This window comes from Xenopus laevis, chromosome 6L (genome assembly GCF_017654675.1).
Source record: "Xenopus laevis strain J_2021 chromosome 6L, Xenopus_laevis_v10.1, whole genome shotgun sequence".
NCBI classification, from domain to species: Eukaryota; Metazoa; Chordata; class Amphibia; order Anura; family Pipidae; genus Xenopus; species Xenopus laevis.
This window is the reverse complement of record NC_054381.1, coordinates 131,940,297-131,961,954: the sequence shown is the minus strand read 5'-3', so window position 1 is coordinate 131,961,954 and position 21,658 is coordinate 131,940,297. Positions and strand designations below refer to the sequence as shown.

The window sequence follows — 21,658 nt, the reverse complement described above, 5'->3', positions numbered from 1 at the left end:
GACACCATTAAAAAAAAAGAGAAACGTTTACTTAAATAGGGCTCTTTGGGAAATGGAATTCCTGTATTTTACAGCTTAATCATGTCTTTCTTAATAATAAATACCATACCTGTACATTACTATCCCTTTTTTAAGTTTCTGTTCACCACCCACTACTATATAATAGACTGGCCCTCCATATGACTTGGCCTTATTATACTGAGGATGACTATACACAGCATAAATGAATTGAGCAGTGTTATGTCAGGGTCTATATTTGGTGAGCACCAGCTAAGTGTATGATGTATGTATTAAAAAGTGAATATAGGCCCACAAGCTGCAAACCATAGACCATAGGTTTGCATCTATGCAAGCCATAGACCCCAGACTTTTGTTGGTGATATGCAAAACCACAGCAGTGAAGCCAATGATGTTACACCCGCCGAGCGTCATTTCAGACATTTCTACTCTGTCCAATCTGGATAATGGTTGTGGTTGTTATTGACAGGGGTGTTTTTATAGATGCTTGTAATACCAAGGTTCACCTAATAACTCATTTTTATATACCGTCTTGCTGGGAGATGAACTGCATGAACTCCATATATGTTAGATACAGCACCAAGGGCAGAGACACAAATATAAAAGCCTATGTCCAGTATCATATGCTACAATTATATCAAATGTCCTAGGCTGGCTGTCTTCACAGTAAAGTCTCTTTTCTTCTGATTTAAGTGGTTTATTCCTCCCATGATCTAAAATAGGGTTAAACAGGGCTGAGTTTATGGGAGGGGATTAAATGTGATAGGGCTCTAGTATACCAGGGCCTTTATGGGGGCAGAGATAAAAGTACTAATGACATACCAGAGTATTACACAGTGCAATTACTGTCTCTTTGTACTTTTATCTCAATTCAGGGGGCCCCTGTCACACTAGGGGGACCAGAACAAACACTGTCTCTGCTTTTCTCGTATATATTATCGCTGTAGAGGCAAAGCGTATGTATCACAACATCAAAACAGAAAGAATTTATCTTTTTATATTTATGTTTTTATCTCTACAAATTCTTCTTCTAAACAAATGACTTGAATACCATTAGGCAAAACATGTTGTGAATCCTCAGATGCAATTTCCGTGCGTACAATGACTTTTATGCAAATGAGTGCTGCGCAATCTCCTGACCCCCTTACACCCTCATACTGGGACAATGACAGGTCAATAATTGGAACTGGGCAAATGTGGAATATTTTATTTTAAATTACATTGTCGGCAGAGCCTCATTGGAATAAGCTAGAACTGCATTAATTCCTGACTAATCAAAATATCATTCAGCGAGAGAATAGAACAGTAGAGATATTTGGGATTGCTTTATATCATGTCTTGCTTCATGCTTGGGGAGCTGGAGTAAAATAAGGTTACTGTATGGAAATATTGGGGATAGTTCTATAAAATCCTGGTGGCAGGGCTGTACTCATTGCATTTGATTTAGAGGAAATATGTAATTCCCCTCCCTGCAACCTGTAGCTATAAGAAATATCCAAGATTTTTATTAATGGACTGGTACCCTTACAATAAACCTGGTAATCCTAGCAGGGGATGCTGGGAGTTATACTCCATAACAACAAGAGCAGGTAGTTTGACACTACTTTTACAAGTAAACTCTGAAGTTCTGCACATACCCAAACTACCGGACATTAAATATGCAGCACAAATATGTTCAGGAAAGGGGCAATAAAAGAAATTCATGGCTATGGCATTGTAATACAAACTGTGAATCCCTAACTAGCAAGGAAGAGATGGGGAATATGACCCCGTCTGAATGACAGATGGTGCATTGTATTTACATTTCTTGCATCAGTTGGGAGCGAGCAAGCTGACCATGAAAATTGCTGGCCTTAAGTGACCCGAGATTACCCTATCAATCCTGCAGAACACACTAAACGTCCTCCTTGCTCTGCACTGCTCGCTGGGTCGCTTAATGTGTGCCATAATATTGTTTTAATGTAAACATCCCAAACTAATTGGTTGCTGGGAACAACAGTAGTACCAAAGATATTATGCATATTTCATGATTAATTTCTTTGATTGACCTATGCATTAGCTAATTGCTAGGTACTTTCTTTATGAGGTTTAATTATATGAAGTATATGGAGATCCATTATGTTCCATATGCTAAGGAAGCCAGGCTAAGGGAACATCAAATAATGATGCAGTAGGTATAGTTGTATATACCCTGCACGTTTTGTGCAGAGCCGAGTAAGATGTTGGTGCTTTATAAATATTTGATCATCAAGAAATCATTTGTGTCAGTGAACTATGGAAAAGCCCAGGTGTTGTATTTTAATATAAACCTGGGATTAACACTGGATAGAGTTGTGTGCATTCATTTTATATGCCAGTGCAGTCATTTCAGTAAGGGCAACATCGATGCATTGGGAGGAACAGTTGTACTGGAGCCACTGGGACAACCCTACTGATGGTCTCTTATAAGGGAGTGAACAGAGATCCTCTAGGCTACAGTTGGCCTGACAGGATCATAAAATCAATTTTCTGATAAGATCCGGATTCCTCATGAGAAAATGTTCATAGAAAACAATGAGGACAACGACACATGGGGATATTCTGAAATAGCCGAAAACAAAAGGTTTATGATTCAGCTGTAAGCACTTGTGCCAGTACTGTTACTATTGATGCCTACGAAGAAGGTCTCAGACAAGCACCATGGCAGCTCCCTTTTATTGTCTATTTAAAAGATAAAGCTTTTTTACAAATAGTGTTTATCTTCCCCTTTAACACTGATCTGCAAAGCACATTCCAGAGAAATCATCTCTGGCTGGTTGAAGATCTGTTAAAAATGAATATGATGGCTTGCATGTGAATGCACTATTGTTTGCCTCCTTCACTCATCATTGCTAACAGACATAAAGGTATTTCGTTATTTAGCCCCCATATGGAAAGGCTATCAGCTCTGGGCTTCTGGGTTCCATGCCAGAAAAACATATCCACATGCTTTCTACCTCTAAACATAAAAGCAAAAGGTGTTGTTCTGGTCAAATACAGAAATAATTTTTACTAGCATACGTCTAATGTTAAAACTGCCCCGATACTGCCAAAGGCATTAAAACGCCATCTGCGAAACAGATTTTTTTATTAAAAAGATTAGTTTAACGTCAAGCATCTGGGCAGATGATGCTTTTGAGCTGACCTCTCACCTTCCACCTACCTTAACCCCTTTTGCTCTTTGCACTTGAGAATTCTACTTAAACCATTGCACATTGTTGCAACTGGCAACATGTAATACTTGCGCAAGAACATATTATGTTATTATGATATTTTATGCACAGGAGGCAGTGCCCCTGCCAACAACTGCCTGTCAACTTTTTATGTATTAGTAGAAATAAAATTTTACAAACATTAATCCCTAACATGAATCATCTTATATAAACAAGAATATAAAAAAGTCATGATTTCTAACTTTTAAGGTCAATTACAAAATGCTGATGCCTTCGATTCTCAGTGCTTCATTGACCAGAGCCATTCATTGCTGCTCAGAGGGCAGCTGTTTCCCCAGTAAATCTGAGAAGGTTCTGCAAACAGTAGGGACTAACCAATGGCTGATCATGTCACATTGGTTAAGACAAGTAATAGGAGGACTGTCTGAGGCTTAGGTTTATCACAGTTTATGGTAGAGGTTCATGCTTGGTGAGTCAGACCCCTATGGTGGTCTAAAGCAGTAGACAAAAGATCAGAGATCTTAAAGGACAATTAGGGTGAGACTGAAGAATAAAAGTTTTTCCCGTCTTTGATATCTAACGCTGCGACATGTGACAATGTGGTTACACAATGAAAACCTGACCAAATGTTGGACTACACAAGGGGTATTGGTTTAAATGTGCTGTAAAACCATCTCTATGGGGGATATACACTAATAGTGGTAGCTGGTCTAGAAAGGTAAAGATATGGTTTTTGGCTCCAGTCATTGATGGCTTCCACAATCGAATAGCATCTAGATAAGCTCAACCACAGCATTTTGAGCCACTTGGGGCTCGATGATCATAGAGACTAAACTGCTGGAAAGGTGCAGGTTCCTCAATAAGTTGTAAGGCCTCCAAACATGAAACATCTGACATTAGTATCCATCTCCCATTCAATAAAACCAATAACCGGCATCAGCTTATATATGTATTAGTGGAGTACTCTTGCTGAATGAATAACCAGTTCTTGCCCTTACATGGCTTTCATGAGACAAGCTTAATGCAATGCCATAGTGATACCTACACAATAATATAGTTTTCATAGAGCCCCCTTTGGAAAGGGGGCTGCCGAAGTAACATGATTTGTGGGTTATTTTTCTGATTTGTGTTTTTTGGGTTTACAGTGGAATATCCCTTTAATGGTCCAGGTCAACTGAAATGTTGAGTCCACTGTCCTGTCTTTCCAGCCCAGATATTTAATGATGGTTTTAACAAGATATAGGGACAGATTTATTATGTTGTATAAAAAAAATGGCAGAATAATTTGCCACACATCACTGTGTAAAAAACAATGTTAAAATGGCGTCATATTTTTATGTGCTTTATCTTTGAGCAATTTCTTATAAAGGTCTGAAGCAGCAGGGCCGGAACTAGGGGTAGGCAGAAGATGCACCTGCCTAAGGCGCAACAAAGAGGGGCGCTGAGCAGGTACCTGTCTTCTACCTACCCCTAGTCCATGCTCGCTGCTCTCCACTCCCATCCGGCACTTTCCCCTCCCTCTCCCCTTCCCTCCGGCGCTTTCCCCTCCACTCTGTCACTCTCCCCTTCAGTGCTCTTCGCATGCATGCGCTGCTGTGTTTGGGGGTGTGCGCACATGGAGGGGAGCGTTTGTGCGCAAGCATGAAGGGGAGAGTGGTGGCCGGCTGGGTCGTCTAGGGCTCCCAGTCAGCTTGGCCCGGCATTGTGAAGCAGTGTAAAATAACAGCGGCAAATCTGGCGTTCGCATGACGCGAAGTATTTCACACAACTTTTTAAACAGTAAATTTTTTATCGAATTTAATTTTACACAGCATAAATAATAGGCCCCATAGTGTTTGCCACAGGGTTCAATTGCTGTCTGGATGCTGTCTGGATCTTCAGAAATACAAACATTTTCTGGTATGCAGAATATGTGAAAGGTATTTACTTTGTTTCCATAAAAAAACATATTTTCTGAAGCTGCTAAATTTCCTTTCTGCATTAAAAACATTTATTAGCCATTTTTTCTCATCTATTCATCTGAAGGAATATTCATCATATGAAATAATCAGTAGGCTTGTGTCTAGGCCAGTAGCTATTGCTCTAAAAATAAAAATTCTGGGAGGTATAGTTTAATTCAAAAACTGATACCATGTCTACTTTGTTTTATATTATTTCTAAACCGGGTGTCTAAAACAATGTGTTGTAGTGTAAATGTGCCATGTGCTAATGTATGAGTGTTAAACAGAACCCGTGCATGTGAAACTATTATTTGCAGGCTAATCAAAGGTGACATTTAGGTAAAGGGTATAAGTTAAAATAACTTAAATATTTTTTTAAGCTCCCCCTACACGTCTACTCAAATTACAGGAGTGTATGCAGAGGGAAGTTACATTAGCTGGTTAAAGAGAACTGTAACTCATTAACTGCTGAAACCAGATGGAGCATTTTACTTTATAAAAGAAGGCTCCAGGAATGGGGAAAAAAGTTCAACTTCATGGCATTTTCAAATCAATTAACTGTAACTCTAGGGATACATGTAATGGCCAAGATGCTATTATCTGATCTGCTCATGCACTGAGAACCTTGAAGTCGGGGGTCTTGTTAATAGGTACATGTACTGGTTGCTATCCATGGGATGTAAAGCTTGTCTATTCTGCCCAGAAAGCTATTCCTTTCTCTAGAAAAGGTTCTTACCAAAAGTACAGATGTTGATGGGTTTCATATGAGTTTTAGAAGCTCTTTGTCCTTCTTTAGTACCTTCCCTCATCTACAACATGTCTTTTAAACCCCAACCAACTGAAACATTTATTTTTTAAGGTTTGAGCTTCATCTTAACAGTCAAGCCCCTTCCTTACCCCATATTGCAGTTGCCATTACAGGTTCCTGACCACATTACAACTCTGTGTTTGGTGCAAAACTACAGAACTAAAGTACTTAAGTTGTTCCTGCACTAAAACCCTGAGACAGAACCCTGAACTACGACCGAAAAATAATAGTATTTACAAATGTATGGACAAAATGGGTTAAGATCTGAATGAATATAGATCATTTTTGCTCCTTTTCTTTTGGATCTAGTGGTAACACAATCCCATCTCCTATACTGTTTGCTGAAAGCTGTTAGTGCACTTTAGAGAATACTCGTGCTTTTATATTCACATGGAAGTCATTTACCACGCCGGCCCCTAGCACGCACTGTTATATAACACCCAAACTCTACATGCACAATCGCTGCTAAAATGAAGCAAATCTCTTCCTTAATTTTATCTTTAGTAAACAAAGCCACAGTAATGCACAGGATTAAATACAGCAGGAGGTCCAGTCTGGGTTGTACTGTAGTTAAACTTCACACACCCCCCCCCCCCCAAGAGGTGTTTGATCACTGCCCAGAAAACTGCAATGATCCAAACTTTCCCTCTTTATGGGAAATCATGGAAGGATTTGTATTATTTTACTTTCTGCCTTGTGTCCTTCTGATGATCACAGTCATATTTAATTACGTTTATACAGGTATGGGATTCATTATCCGGAAACCCATTATCCAGAAAGCTCTGAATAACAGGAAAGCTGTCTCCCATAGACTCCATTTTAATCAAATAATTCACTATTTAAAGCATCACCTTGAACTTGATCCTACAATGTAATGAATTCTTACTGGTGACAGAACAATCCTATTGGGTTTAATTAATATTTAAATACTTTTTTTAGTAGACTTAAGGTATAGAGATCCATGGTATGGAAAGACCCATTATCCATAAAACACCAGTTCCCAAACATTCTGGATAACCATACCTGTACATATAAAGCTCTGTCAGCAGTCCATGGAAAATAACTCTTTTAAGGCAAGCTATGCGGCAGCTCAGAGTAATGTTATAATAATGCAAACATTTTGTAAATAAAGCATTTCCATATTCAAGGATAGAATCTCCTTAAATCTGCGGTTTCTAATTATTACATTATACTTTGTCAACAGTTTCACTGGTGCACGTTCTACAAAATCCCAAGCAAATGAGATTTCATTTAATGCATATAACTTTTTTTTCTTGCCATAAAACGTGTCCTTAGAAGTCACTGGGCGATGTAAATTATATTCTGCTATCAAATTTTCCTGAATATATTCTGCCCAATATTGATTAAGATGTTTATATTACAGGTTAGTACGCATCTCATTCTAAGGCCTATTTTCACAGCTCTTTTTGTATAAATATGCATGTGAAAATTCTTAGCAAACAAGACCATAATTATTGATTCCCTTCTAATGCACTTGCCTTTATATTAGTGTATCTCTGAATTGCTATTTGCTTGAACACTTGAATCATAAGCAAGCATGGGTTTTTATGTCTTGCGGTAGCTGCGTTTGCACAGTGTCCAGAGGTGTGTTAAATAGGTTTTCTAGAACAACACTTTCTAATATTTTGTTTAAAAAAAAAATTAGTATGTATTTTGTTTTTGGGAAGAAAAGTTCCTGTTCTGCTTGGCAGGAATGCGAGTATTGAGCTAGTGCTTTGCAGTATGTTATGATTGGAGTAGGTTTTGGGGGCAGAGAAACCACACAGGGTGACTGTGTAACATCTTATACTGGGTGATACTTAAAATATCTGTCAAAAGCAATCCATGAGCCATGTGCCACAGAAGTTCACTTTGGGTGAAGGGTAGATTAAGTGACTGTAAGGAACGTTGCCTATTATTATAACATTGTAAAGAATCATCAGAGATCTAGGAAAGACAAAGCCCTGGATGGCCATACTTGCTAAATGGTAGAGGTATAGCCCATATTTATTGAAACTATTGGTACCTCATTCAAACCTGACCCAACATTAACAACCAATTAGTGTAGGATTTATGTAGGTGTATTAGTGTTTGGTAGGACTATAGATTTTGTGTGTTATAATTTTATTTAGCTTCTTGGCATATTCTGTCTTGCTGATGAAAAAAGTATTTACTAGTATCCCTAAACCTTAACCCACTCTTAAAGACCCTGCACCCACCCATGCCCAAATAGCTCTGGTCTTGTGCTGACGTTAACCCACCATTATTTGTATTATTATGCATCTTCTTAACTTAACTTAATTTATTTATTTATAAAACCATTTATGTCATAAATGAGAAGAGGCCCAAAGGATACAGACATTGCCAATAGTTGGACCCATCCCATTGTTGAATCAGTACAGTAGCCATCTCCTTGTAGCTCAAACCCAGCCATGTTATTAAAGGGATACTTTCATGGGAAAAACATTTTTTTCAAAATGAATCAGTTAATAGTGCTGCTCCAGCAGAATTCTGCACTGAAATTCATTTCTCAAAAGAGCAAACAGATTTTTTTTATATTCAATTTTGAAATCTGACATGGGGCTAGACATATTGTGAATTTCCCAGCTGCCCCAAGTCATGTGACTTGTGCTCTGATAAACTTCAATTACTCTTTACTGCTGTACTGCAAGTTGGACTGATATCACCCCCTCCCCTCCCAGCAGCCAAACAAAAGAACAATGGGAAAGTAACCAGATAGCAGCTCCCGAACACAAGATAACAGCTGCCTGGTAGATCTAAGAACAACAGTCAATAGTAAAAACCCATGTTTACTGAGACACATTCATTACATCGTTACATTGAGAAGGAAAAACAGCAGCCTGCCAGAAAGCATTTCTCTCCTAAAGTGCAGGCACAAGTCACATGACCAGGGGCAGCTGGGAAATTGACAAAATGTCTAGCCCCATGTCAGATTTCAAAATTTAATATAAAAAAAATCTGTTTGATCTTTTGAGAAATGGATTTCAGTGCAGAATTCTGCTGGAGTAGCACTATTAACTGATGTGTTTTGAAAAAAATGTTTTCTGATGACAGGATCCCTTTAAGGTTTCAGGATCAATCGTGTAGCACTAACCTATTACTATAAGATCTGATCAGTTGTGGCTATGCCAAAATGACTACAAATTGTTATCTTGTTGGAAATGCAGTCCTTTTCAATCCTATCATATTGTAATGTTTTCCTGTGACTCTGTATGCTAGTGTAATAAGTGTTTTATCACATCTTCCAAAATCAAGGGGAAATATAAGAGAACACATAAAAAATAGATGAATGCTTGACCATTTCTACCAAACAGCTTGTATCACTAATAAGGCTGCTTTCCCAGATGCCTAATTGCTTATTGCTAGTAAATGAGCCCAGAGACCCGAGTGGTCATTAAATGATAGACTCTCTTATAACAAGCAATATTTCATGGGTAGTATGTTTTGTGGCCTTTTAAAAAATTGCTGTGCCTTTACTGCTTAAAAGAAACACTCCTCTATTATTTATACAAATAAATAATGAATAAAGGCCATGTTTAATTTATTTATTGATATATTCAATTTAAAAGTGGTTATAACCGTAATTATCAGGGCTTTAAGCAGCAAATCTCCCTCACTGAGTTCTCTTACCTTGTACAGTCTCAGGGCCGCCTCATGCCTGTGATTGGTGGTGTGTAGGCGCAATTTATCCACACTGTTGGTGTAGTAATCACACGCATTGCATTTCAGGTGCACAGGATTACCAATAGCGATGCACTTTAGCCTCCATTCATTGTTTTTTCCTCCTTCTTTAATGTGAGCAACAAGCTGATACTTCTGCATGTGCTTATCAGTCTTGCAGTGGAGTTGGAAGTTGGCTTTCAGCTGAGTGTTATAGTTGCAGAGCTTGCACTGGTAGATGTCTCCAATTACAGCTCTCCACTCCTCTTCAGGCAGAGAACGTTCACCGTTCACATGCACGTTCAAGGCCTCCAGACTATCAGTGGTGAATTTGTTGCAGACAGCACACTGGAATAGCTTGATCGTTGGGTCACTGATATAAGGTGACAGCTCTCCTGTAGTAAGGAGGGACAGGTCATCACCCATTAGCTGACCACTGGCAAGCCGGATTTCAGGCGGCAGCTCGTTATTTACTATGGAAGGAACAGAAAAAAAAATGAAAGGGGGAACTTACAGAAAGCACAGCACTCACACACACACACAATAGAATCTGTAAAATAAAGCCTCTACCAGGAGTTTGCTTTCTCTGGAGCTTAAACTATAAAAAGCTGTAATAGGATTGAATCAGGATCAATTACAATCATCCCTTTCAACTTCTAAATTCCCTCATCAGATAGCTTTAATTACTCCTCGTGGGCATGATGTCATCTGTATTTTCCAAGACAGAACAGTTGATCAATAAAATAACAATACGGCAACGTAGGCTAAATTAATTTATGGAGCACTAATTGTAGTTTCACCAAATATTAACGATGCAGGGTTGTGGAGTGAGGTAGACATAGGTGGTTTCATGTGTAGGCCTTTCCTAAATCACTTTGTTTATTAATTACCCAATAACTTTCCCTGATGAATAGAAACAATACTGTGGCATGCAAAAAGAGCTGTAAATAATAGGAAGCAGCTAAGCCGTTCCAAATTTTATAACAGAATTTCCTTTGCACAGTTTAGGCATGCTTTATAGATATGGTTAGGACAAACCAAAGCAGTTTTGCCTTTTGAACCCATGTGGCCATAAACTCATCCTAAATATAATTCGTCAACCCTTCCTTTGAATGGAAAATCGATCACAGCTATAAAACAGTTGTCTCCAAAACTGTATATCATTAAGTGACCCCCTGTAAATCACAAATCGCCAATATATAACACTCATTTACAACGAGGTTTATAAATCTGTTCTTAATGTAAAGTAAACCATAATGATGTTTAAAAAAAATAAATAAATCTGTTTTAAAACAATTATTTTACTTCTACCACAGAAATTGGTTTTAAAGTACTTTCAACTATTAATGGTGCATGAGCGTTGTGATCACCACAATCCTCCCAGGATGAAACACAACAATAAAAATACCTTATTCTGTTGGCAAGCACTTCCAGCTGATGTGGTGCATGTGGCCTCTCTTTGTGCGAGTAGGTGGGTTTTGCTTATGAACACTGACCACTGTATTTCAGAGCATTACCCGCCTATTGGCATAAGGATTTCCCATTCAACTGAATTTGAAACACCTGTCATCAGAAAAGAGAGTGGCTGTGGTCCTTCCTAAGGGGGACCTATAGTATCAAAATGCCCCATGTGATATGTATTTCTTACAGGCATTTATTGTTCATACACCAGGAAAATTAAATCATTGCCAGGCATGTATTTTTGTATTACTGGCCAATGGCAAAAAAGCTAGCGGGAACTCTCGCTAAAAATGTTCCTGCTGCATCATATTGATTTTCTTGATATTCTTTCTTGAGGCAAAGGGTTAATGTCAAAATGTATATCCGTAAAGAATTATTTCTACTATCAAAGATACAAAATGTTATCCTTTCAGCTACTTTACAATATCTTTTCAGTTTCTTTTCTATTTTTAAACAATTTAATTTCTATTTAAACAATCAGTTCATGATAGAGGTCTTATTTCATCTTCTAAGCCTGGGGTTTTGAGCAATAGTACATGTATGGAAAAAAATAACTACAAAACACAATTTAAATTCAACATTTAAAAATATACTTTCTTGGTTAAATTTCTTACTCAAGAGAAAGTTAATGATACACATATATAGAAGGTAGACAACTAGATACTGACCAAATCCTGGCGCCAGTGCTGCAGCTGTGACAGGGTCTAGTTGGAATGGGTTAATCATCATCTGTGGGTCAGCTGGGGTTTCCAGTTTCATCCCAGTCAGACCTATATTTTGGGCTAGGTAGTACTGATAAAGCTCTGCCTCAGCTGGTGCAAGGCCTAAGTGCAGGTTGTGCTGGATCTGTTTCATGTTTTGTTGCAAAAGCATCATGTTATGCATGTGCTTTTCACTAGTCATGTGAATACGAAGATTTCTTGCCACATTGGTTTCATAATCGCACACCTCACAACGCCAGGTGGGTTTTTGTTTTGGTTTAGACGGAGATGGTGTCCCACAGCCACTGAGGCTTGTGTTAGGTGCTGGGGAAGTATGGCCATAGACCTGCTCACCATTCCCATTCTGAAGGTTCTGGACATTGTTTAGGTGCTTGTCTGACTGCATATGAATACTGAGGTTGCCTTTGGTAGTTGTAGAGTAGTTACAAACCTCACAACGGAAGGGTTTATAGCCACATGTGTAACTTTCACCCCTGGCAAGCCGAGGGTGAGCCTGTCCTGTCTTACAATAAGCACAAGAGCCAGGTGACTCTGGGTGTTTCTCCTTCATATGAGCCTCTAGAGTCTGCTGATACTTATAGTGCCAGTTGCACTTTGGACATTTAAGAGTTTTGCATGAGTTCCTAGAATGCATCATTGTCATGTGGCCACCCAATGACCTTGAAGACCCCAACACTGTATCACATTTAGGACACTCAATGCCATTTCCTGGTGATCCCTCACCTATGCCATGTGTACCAGGTGTAAAGCTATGCTGAATAGGAATATTAGAACTGTCTTCTTCTCCTCTTAGCATTTCATTTGGTGAAAGAGAAGTTGCACAGTCTTTACTGGCACTTGTATCCTCACAGTCTTTGCCACCAGTACTATAGATACTGGCAACATTGCTACTATTTCTAAGTACAGCAGTCTTGTTTTTCTTTTCTAAGTCATCCAAAACAGTCACAGAGGAGGAAGAGGTACCCTTTTCTATAAATTTTAGCACACTAGACGATAAAGGAGAAATGCTTTGGTTTAATAGAGGGAAATCTTTGCTACCAATACTATCTGCTAATTCGCCTAAAACCTCCTCCTCATCAAGTTCATTAGAATAAGAATCATCTTCTTCATCTACTGTTTCAGTAGGCTCACTTTTAATAGGACATTCCCCATTAGGTTGTGAGATACTGGTTTCTCTTTGTCTTTCACAGTTGATATCTTGGTCTTTGCTGTTCACCTGCTTATTTGAGTCAGATGATAAGTGACTGTGGGACATAGAGGTATTTGGGGTGTTTGCTTTTGGACTAGATAGCCCCCCCAAGTTCATTTCAGGCTTTGGCATTTGGTTGACCCCAAGTGGCTGCTCTGCTGAGCCAGCAGTACTTGCACTTCCTTTCAAAAATGCAAATCCTGCTTGCAAAGAGTCACCATTTTCAACATGAAAAGCACTCCATAAACCACGGAAAGTTGAATCTGGGCCTATGAGGTTTGTAGTAGAAAAATGGGGGAAAACAGAATTGGGTTTTTTTGGTTCCAGAAAGCTTATAAGAGGTTCTTTGTCCTTGCCAATCCCCTGTATTATGGCAGAGACATATTTATTATTGAGAAGATTTTGCTCCTCCTCGTTGAGGGTCATCCGATGATCATGCACAGCATGGGTTACAAATGACCTAATATAACCAAATGACAACTTGCACAAGAAACACATTAAAACAGGTTTCCTTTTCCCATCACTAACACAACCATCAAATTTAGACAAGTCCACATTGTTTGGAACATCTTTGGACACACAGGAGTTTTTGGCCAAGCCATCAATGGTAAGATAGTCTTTATCTCTCTTATGCCGGAGATCATAGACACGGAAACTGTGCAACACAGGACCTACTCCTGCTAATGCTGAGGTATTTGGGAAAGGCTGATCGGCCATAAATGGTTTCCCGAGGGATGAAGCAATATGAAAAGTATTGATGATCTGTGGGTAGAAAGACATGGATGCTGAAACAGATTGATCACTCTTTTCTCCAGCTGGCATAAGTGAGTCCAAAAACATTGCTGAAGAAAAGAGTTTACTATTTGCTCCTGTTTGTGCATTCTGCCCACTTTCTTTGGAGTCCTCAATTATATACGCTGAACCATCAGGCTGGTAAACTATGTCCCCTGTTAAATTCTCCACATCACTGTCCTCTAGTTCGCTGATTTCACTGTCATTGTCATCCTTCAAAACAGGAAGTCGAGCATTAGGACAGTGGTGTTCCATGTATTTCTGTAAACTGGGAAATGCAGTGGCACATTCGTTGCAGGGTATCTCTTTTGCAGAGGTAACCTGAGTGGCAGCTGCATTCTCTACACTAAAACCCAGTAAGATTTCACTATTGCGCCCATCCGTTCTTAGGTTGTCATCTGAAGAGCTGCTTTCCCTGTCAGGATCCATCCCTGTGACTTTCTCTGGCACCTCATTATCAAGTAGTGTCGTTCCACATAGCTTTGATGTGCTTTGCCCATTTTCTTGCCTTGAGATAGTAGGGGAGTCACAGGTTTCCATGGCAATTCCTACATGTGGCTCTCATTTCATCCAGCCTGTCAGGGACCTAAATAGAAGAAAGATATAAGCAAATAAATAACATGGAAAAAAGCCATTTTGTCAACGGAAAAGGTTCACTAATTAAAAATGTAAAGAATCAAGAATTTAAAGGCATTGATGTATTTTTTCAGATATTAATTCCCATGTCTGATCATTCCAAGACATACAAAGGCCATCAACACAGTTTTTATATTTTAGCTCTGTGGAATGTTGCCCATGCAGCAAAATAAAATAAGATACAGTAACCAAGATTTTATAGAGAATACAAAATAGGTAAAATTAAATTACATGATTGGTTGCTGTGAACATAGCCATTTGTCCATTCTCATTTTCTCATGAAAAGCAAATTGCATCAAATCTTTCCTTAGCAAAAATAATCAGTGGGCTCTAGCAAGAGCTGTTTAAATGCCTACCACAAATCTACCATGGGCTCCACTTGCCCAAATAGGGAATGAAATAGATATAGTATATAATAGAATATATTTTTATGACAACCAGCTCCCATCTTCTTTGACAAACCAAAGCAGTTGCATATTTTTTCGGTGAACACCATATCTGTAATGATTTGTATATAATAATTTCTTTCTGCTTGATTTATTGGGTATATTTACATAATTAAAGAAATCAAACATATATTTTTAGACAGAAAATAGCATCCAGAATACTTTTTTTTTCAGTTATGACCCATGTGGTCCCCCTCAAGTCACTGATTAGTTACTGCCTGGTAACCAATCAGTTGAAACCAAGTGCAAAGCAGGAAGTAGTGTTTTGTTATGTTACACATCCAGTCACTCCAGCCTTTATACATTACATTTTTGACTAACTAACTATATTAGAAACATTTTTTTATTTTGCACAGTCTATCTATTTACCCAGTTTTTATTTTTATACTGAACAATGCCTTTAATATTAATGACTTTCCTCAACAGCTAGAGTACATGAAACAAGGAGACCTAGTAACAGCTTTGGGCCACCTAGGGGAGACAGCCCCATAGTTTAAGAGCTATGATATGGGCCTATAACATGATTTCCACAATACATCCATCTTTTAATTATCTGTTTTTCCAGATATTTATTGTCCACTGTGTTAACTTACTTTATACTGCATTTGCATAATGTTTCTCATATGACTGTTAGTGTGACCAGTGTATCAGGTAAGACAACCTTCAGACCTCCAGCTGTTGTAATAGTCTTCAGACTGCATCAGCAACTCTTGCCAGATGAGTTGGTTGTGGGGCTATGGGAGCTGAATTGCTGCTAGTTGCCTATCCCTGAACCATATCACGTTTATTTTGAAGCTGTGACTAACATTTCTTAATGCATCGTTTGTGCAATCTTCCTTGTAATTACAGTTCATAGACAGGCAAGACCAGATTGGTTAGCGTAATCAGTTTGATAAACAAACAAATGATTGGGAAGTCAAATGAAAGCACAAAAGCCAGATAATTCCTTAATATGCAGGTGATGCCTATGGCAAAGTCTCAGTGCATATTACAAGTCTTCATTATGACTAATGACTTCAATTGTATGCAATTGTTGTTCTTATCTTCTCATACTGGATGCTGATCGATATATTTGTCTTTCTTTAAGATAAGGAAATGTAAGTGGGTTTGGTCTGTTTTTGACAGGAATCAAACGTAAAAGCGGCAGCAATGTCAAAGAAGGGAAATTATCAGTTTAAGATACATCAGTTGGTTGGCAAAGACAGAAAATGAATCAAAATTAGTTTTGGTGTCTGTGATGGCCAAGACGACAGCCTAATTGCTTCTGTATCTAACATCACAAAGCTTGGTGTGTAATTTTAATCATTAATGAGTTTCAGGTTAATTATACTGATGGAATGCATGGCTATTTAAACCCCTTTCAAATAATTTGATCACAAAGAGCATGAACAAGTAATACTTTTCTAATTAGTGCAGAGGCAGGCATGTTTACCTTTGCATTAAGAAATTTTGCACAAGCGGCATGAGCCTCAGCTGAATCGTCAAAATGTCTGACACTCTGGGAGAAATGCGTAGTCTCCGCATCAGTGTCATAAGTCACAGCAACCAAATGACAATTGCCTCTGATAGGTCATGTGTGGTTAGACACATCAAATGTCTTATTGGTTGCTATGGGTTTTCCCCCTATTTTAGTAGTTGGCGACAACAATTATAAAGACAATATCTAACAAATGTGGATTTCTTATTAAAACTGGGTGTGCTTCATGCATAAAGGTGATTGCAACGAAAAGTATTCTAGTAAAAATGAAAGTACTATTACTTAATGCATTCCAGGTTCATTTTCAGCTGATTTGCAGTTCATTAATAGTTTTGATTGCTAATGCCCATATCATAATACTAATGCACTCAGTATATGCATACCCACTCAAAACACTTGTCTGACTTACTCCTCCTAGTCTACGATGTATCTCAGTCAGGCTGGTGCCTTAAGTCTATTTGATAACCTCGCACAAACCAAAATGGACTTTGCAGCAGATATCTCCTCCACGTTTCCCACATAGAGAATAGATAACCAAGGGATGGACAAATCCAAGTTACAAGCTTCTATGAGTCTAAATGGCACAATCAACATCCTTATTTCGTTTTCTATTTCACTAATCAAACTAGTATTGTTGCCATAACAAACACTACGATAAATTATCCTTCCAGTCTTAATCAAACACCTCTCAAACAATGACATCAGATTTCAGTAACAGTTGTGTAAACACACGTGCACTGGCCTCTAAATGAAACAAATAGAATTTCTTTGAACTAATGGGAAACTCGTTGTATATAGGAGATGTATATTTGTGTAAGTCAGTCACTCGGAGAATTTATAACAAAATTTTCTTATATGGTGGTCTGGTTAAAACATTAGATCTAAATAATTACTGAACTTGTTCCACAAATAGATGCTAGGTTTCGCTAATATCTATGTCAATTAGCAGAGTTTCTTTTAGGTGTCATTGTGAGCAGTCGGAAGGGATAAAGGTTTGCATATTTTAAACCCATGCCCCTCTTGAAAAACTTCTAGTAAAGTTATGCAAGCATTGGAAAAGCAAACACTGCAGTCGTTTTAGAGTTCTCCACCGTATAGAAAACCGAGTTCCAAAAAAAGGCATAATTTAGTAGGCTTTAATTACATTTTTTTAATGTATAAACAATAAAATGCCCCGGCTTGCAAGGTGCGCTCGTAACACCTATAGTGACAATGTCACAAATTCAGAAAAGAAACATACCTCTCTCTGCGTGGTAAGCAAAGTTTCCTCTGTAATTCAATAGATTACTGACTTCAACACCCAAATCCTTTCATCAGAACTGGGGATACAAAGTTCAGCAGTATTAAAATTGCCATCTTCTGATTTAGCTCTACTGTTCTGGCTTGTTAGTTCACAGATCAGTTTTTTTGGGAGGAAAAAAAACCAAACAAAAATAAATGTACGCCTGCACTGAAATTCAGCTCCTAAGAAAATCATTCAGTGGAAAGTCCCTTTGCATTTAAAATGAAGAATTCTGATTAGAAGAGTTTCATAGCACAGGTTTTTTTCTCTCTCTCTCTCTCTCTCCAGTTTTTAATTGAGATTGTCCCAGCCCTTCTTCAACGGTCTAGTGAGACGGTGTTTGTGAAATGATTAAAAAAGAATGTGATCTGATCAAGAGGATAGAAGAATGGGAAAGGAATGCTAGGTTAGCCACAGAGCTAAGAACTGAGAAAGAGGACCAATAGGCTTCTGAGCCTTTTGTTTTTATTCCCATTTGTTATGTGGCCACCTCACACAGTTTTTGTCATCAAGTCTCTTGTTTAAGAAAGGGTTAAAAGTTACCCACTTGTGACATAATGTTCTAGCAACCTACAATTCTTAACAAGGAGGGGATGAGAAAATAAATAAAAATCCTTGAATTATATCAAGTTTCCAAAAGGTCATCACTGTCTCTGCTGTGGCCTTTTCCCCATACCAAATCCTCTATCAATATGTCATAGTGAGTTAGGCAAAGACAAAAGAGAAGCTCAGTGTGAAAACTGCACATATATCTAATCCTGACAAAGCACTGAATAGACCTTCACAAGTATAATTATACTTGTTTATTTGTTGCCACGTACAGAGAACTGATTGAAAAAATCCATCAAAGTGGTATTATGCAGACACCAAGAGCTTCTTTTCTTTGGTTGCTAAAGCCACATTGAGGCTTAAATTCCTTATTGTTAAATTTAGTAAGGGAGGAAAAAAAAAAAGATTTTGGCTGGTCTCCTTTTGCATCAGTTGCTGACAGATCTTTTGCGCAGGGGGGTATTATAAAATGCATTGGAAGGAAGCTTTTACGGATACATTTTTTATCAGACTCACTTCAATATAAAGTGCTGTATTTAAAAATTTGGAGTTGCCTTCTGTGGCCCGTTCCATTCACTCTTCCTGTCTTCACTGCTTTTCTGCACATGTTGGAAAATGAATGAAGCGAGGATATGCTGCCTCTGTTTTCCTTCAGTTGTTTAGTATAGTGGAGCTCTTTGTCCATTTAACTGGCAGTACTGTAACAACTTCTTTTGACAGGACTTTGCATGCTCACAATAATTAGAAATACCCCTGTGCACACAAATATTCAAATCAGCAACAAGCAGCCTTTGGCCTACCATCTGGTGCTGAGTTCCAACTCCTTCCATTGAACCTTCAAAAGGAGCATGGAGTTGCCTGATCAAAAGGGAAATTTCTATTCTCTTTATAAGCCAACTTTTTAATGCATTCTCCACCCAACAGACCTTAAAGTATGAGGGTTTTTCTTTCTTGATAATTTACATTTATACACCTCCATGTGAACAAACACAATAGGCATCCTACCATGGCTGAAATAACATCAAAGGGTCTTCTTCTCTTGGTGTTGGTGGAGAAAGCCTCAACCACAAAAACTGATATGGTTACTGCCACCCAAATACAAAGAAAATAAAGGTTCAGTGCACAAATTAAGCATTGACCTCATAATTTACTGTCTAAGGGAAAGGAACATTCTCATTCTCAAATGCCTAGGTGAAGTGAATGAAAGGTAGTAGGGCCTTTCTGGGGTAACTTAAAGTAATATGAATGAAAAAATATGTTACAGATGAACTCTAAAGTAGCCATTTCACTTTTAAAGACCTTAAATCAAATGACGACGGCACATTTTAGGGGGGAGAGTGTGAGCAAAATAAACTTTTCCTTGGTGGACAGAAATATATCAAAGTAAAAGCAATCTGCATAGTTAATGTCTTTGTGAGCTTTCCAATTTAAAACAGAAAAGCTGTAATTTTTCTTTGCTGGCAATCTGGAAACACTCTGGAGTTAATTACAGCTGATTCGAAGTGAACCGCACAAACAAAGGCCAGTCTATGTCCAGACAATTATACTGCATTAACCAGCTTAGTGCTTCCTGCTGATGTTTCAGTACTCTTCTATTACACCCCTCTACCTTCCCAGCATGACAGAAAATGCTTCTGCAAGGAGGAATTAATGAAGAGAACTGCAAAAGAATGTGTGACGACCTCTCCTGACACGGCAAAAAACTTTCCACCCATGTCACGACAAAAGGAGAGAAGGTAATTAAGTTTGAATGGAGGGATGTAACCAAATATAGTATGCCTTTAATGCTAAGCACATAAAGAAGAGATAGTTTACAAAGGCCGATCTGAGAGTGCCATTCTACCTGAGGACTCCTCGTATCGCTCTTATCTTCACCCGCCCCTTCCTGTAGGCCAAAGTAGCTAACAGTCCAGATTGTTTTAATTTTCTAATCAAATCTTACGTGACTGATGACTCCTTGCTTTCTTTTATGGGAATCAAAGGGAGATATGAACCTTAAACATAAATGTGTAATGAGATTTTACTATAATATGATGAAAAGCATACTAAGACCTTGATTTCTTTCAGACTCTGGTTGCTGCTGCATTAACCCCATCAGTGCCCACAGACTGGACAAAAAAATAAGCCACTAACAAAGAATTTTCTTTTTTTGCACTTTAGCCAGACCACATCAAGCTAGGCCTTGCCCTAGATCTTCAAGTCTTTAAGGGGGGAAATGTTATAATCACTTTGCCAGCAGTAAAAACCAATTACTTCAATAAACAAACATGCCTTTAAGCTTGATTCCTATGTGACTGCCTATATATTTTATTAATTCTGAGTAACATCACGAAGACAAGCACATGGGCGTAATTAGGGATATATGGTTATGCCTGATTGTGTTTTCATCTCTGTAATTTGCAGATTATTCCTTATAATCTGATCTTGCAATTATAATTCATACCAGGGGACAATCAACAAAATGACTTGCATATTGTTATATAGGATGAATATTTGCATATTTGTCAGCTACAGGGAATATTATCCCCCCCCCCCTTGTTGTGTAAATGTTGATACAGTCCTTGGCAAATTTAATAGAGCATATGCCATAGGAATTTTTGTTGATATAGGAATGCATGAGGTACATGTAAATATCTACACTATTGGTAACCAACTGGTAATATCCTGCAAGGGAAGAATATTTATATTCTGATGTGTTTTGATATATAATGATAGTTTTTAAGGCAAATGGACTCTAAACACCTTATTAATAGAGCACTTTTCTTTTTCCTGTCTTTTTGGGAAAATCAGTTTTAACATTAGGATGATAATTAATGGTAATGAAAGTCACAAAGTTTGCACCAGGTCTCTCTTGAATTCCATCTATATTCGTTTACAAATGAACAATAACCCATTTATTATGCCTTTGGGTACTAGATAGAGAGCCCCTCTCCAAAACATAAAGCGGTATAAATGCTTTGAAACAAACGACCAGTAAACGCCGCATGCAGTTGGTTACTAGAACTTTTCATGTCACAGCAGGAGGTTAGGTATTGTGCTGGTGAGGGTATCATTGCTGCTGACTGGTGCACTCATCACAAATATCTGCCTTGGGGGTTCCATAGACCAAGTCAAGCTAAACAGTTTGTACTATTACAGTAAATGTTTATTCTGTCTAAGCTACAGCTATTCAGGTTAACAATGAACTTGGCTGCCACTCAAGCCCTGCCACAGTGGCAGCTACATTGATTTTTAATAGTGATTAAATCTCCATGGATAGATGCGACTTTCTACATTTTTCATCTACGGCTCCAAATGATAGTACATGATACAAACTGTGCCTGTATATAGTGAGCCAGTAGTTTGAGTGCATACATGAGTCTATTCACACACCCTCCATAAAAAAGCCTGAGAGCTGTTCTTAAGTACACTGGGGAGGTTCCACTGGGTAATGTTGTAGCTAGCCTGTAAATGAAGCCAGTCTAAA

At 38.3% G+C, this 21,658-nt stretch overlaps 1 protein-coding gene across 6 annotated transcripts in view; it reads right to left on the bottom strand.

Moving 5' to 3' along the window:
• zfhx4.L (zinc finger homeobox 4 L homeolog) overlaps positions 1–21,658 on the bottom strand; it is a 129,039-nt gene that overhangs the window by 89,001 nt on the left and 18,380 nt on the right. For all 6 annotated transcript variants that reach the window (XM_041566516.1, XM_041566521.1, XM_041566518.1 and 3 more), the window contains exons 2-3: positions 11,768–14,388; positions 9,609–10,111 (exon numbers count right to left, since the gene is read on the bottom strand). In XM_041566516.1, coding sequence (XP_041422450.1) covers positions 9,609–10,111; positions 11,768–14,342 — 3,078 coding nt within the window. In that variant the 5' untranslated portion in view covers positions 14,343–14,388. The remainder of the gene's footprint in view (positions 1–9,608; positions 10,112–11,767; positions 14,389–21,658) is intronic.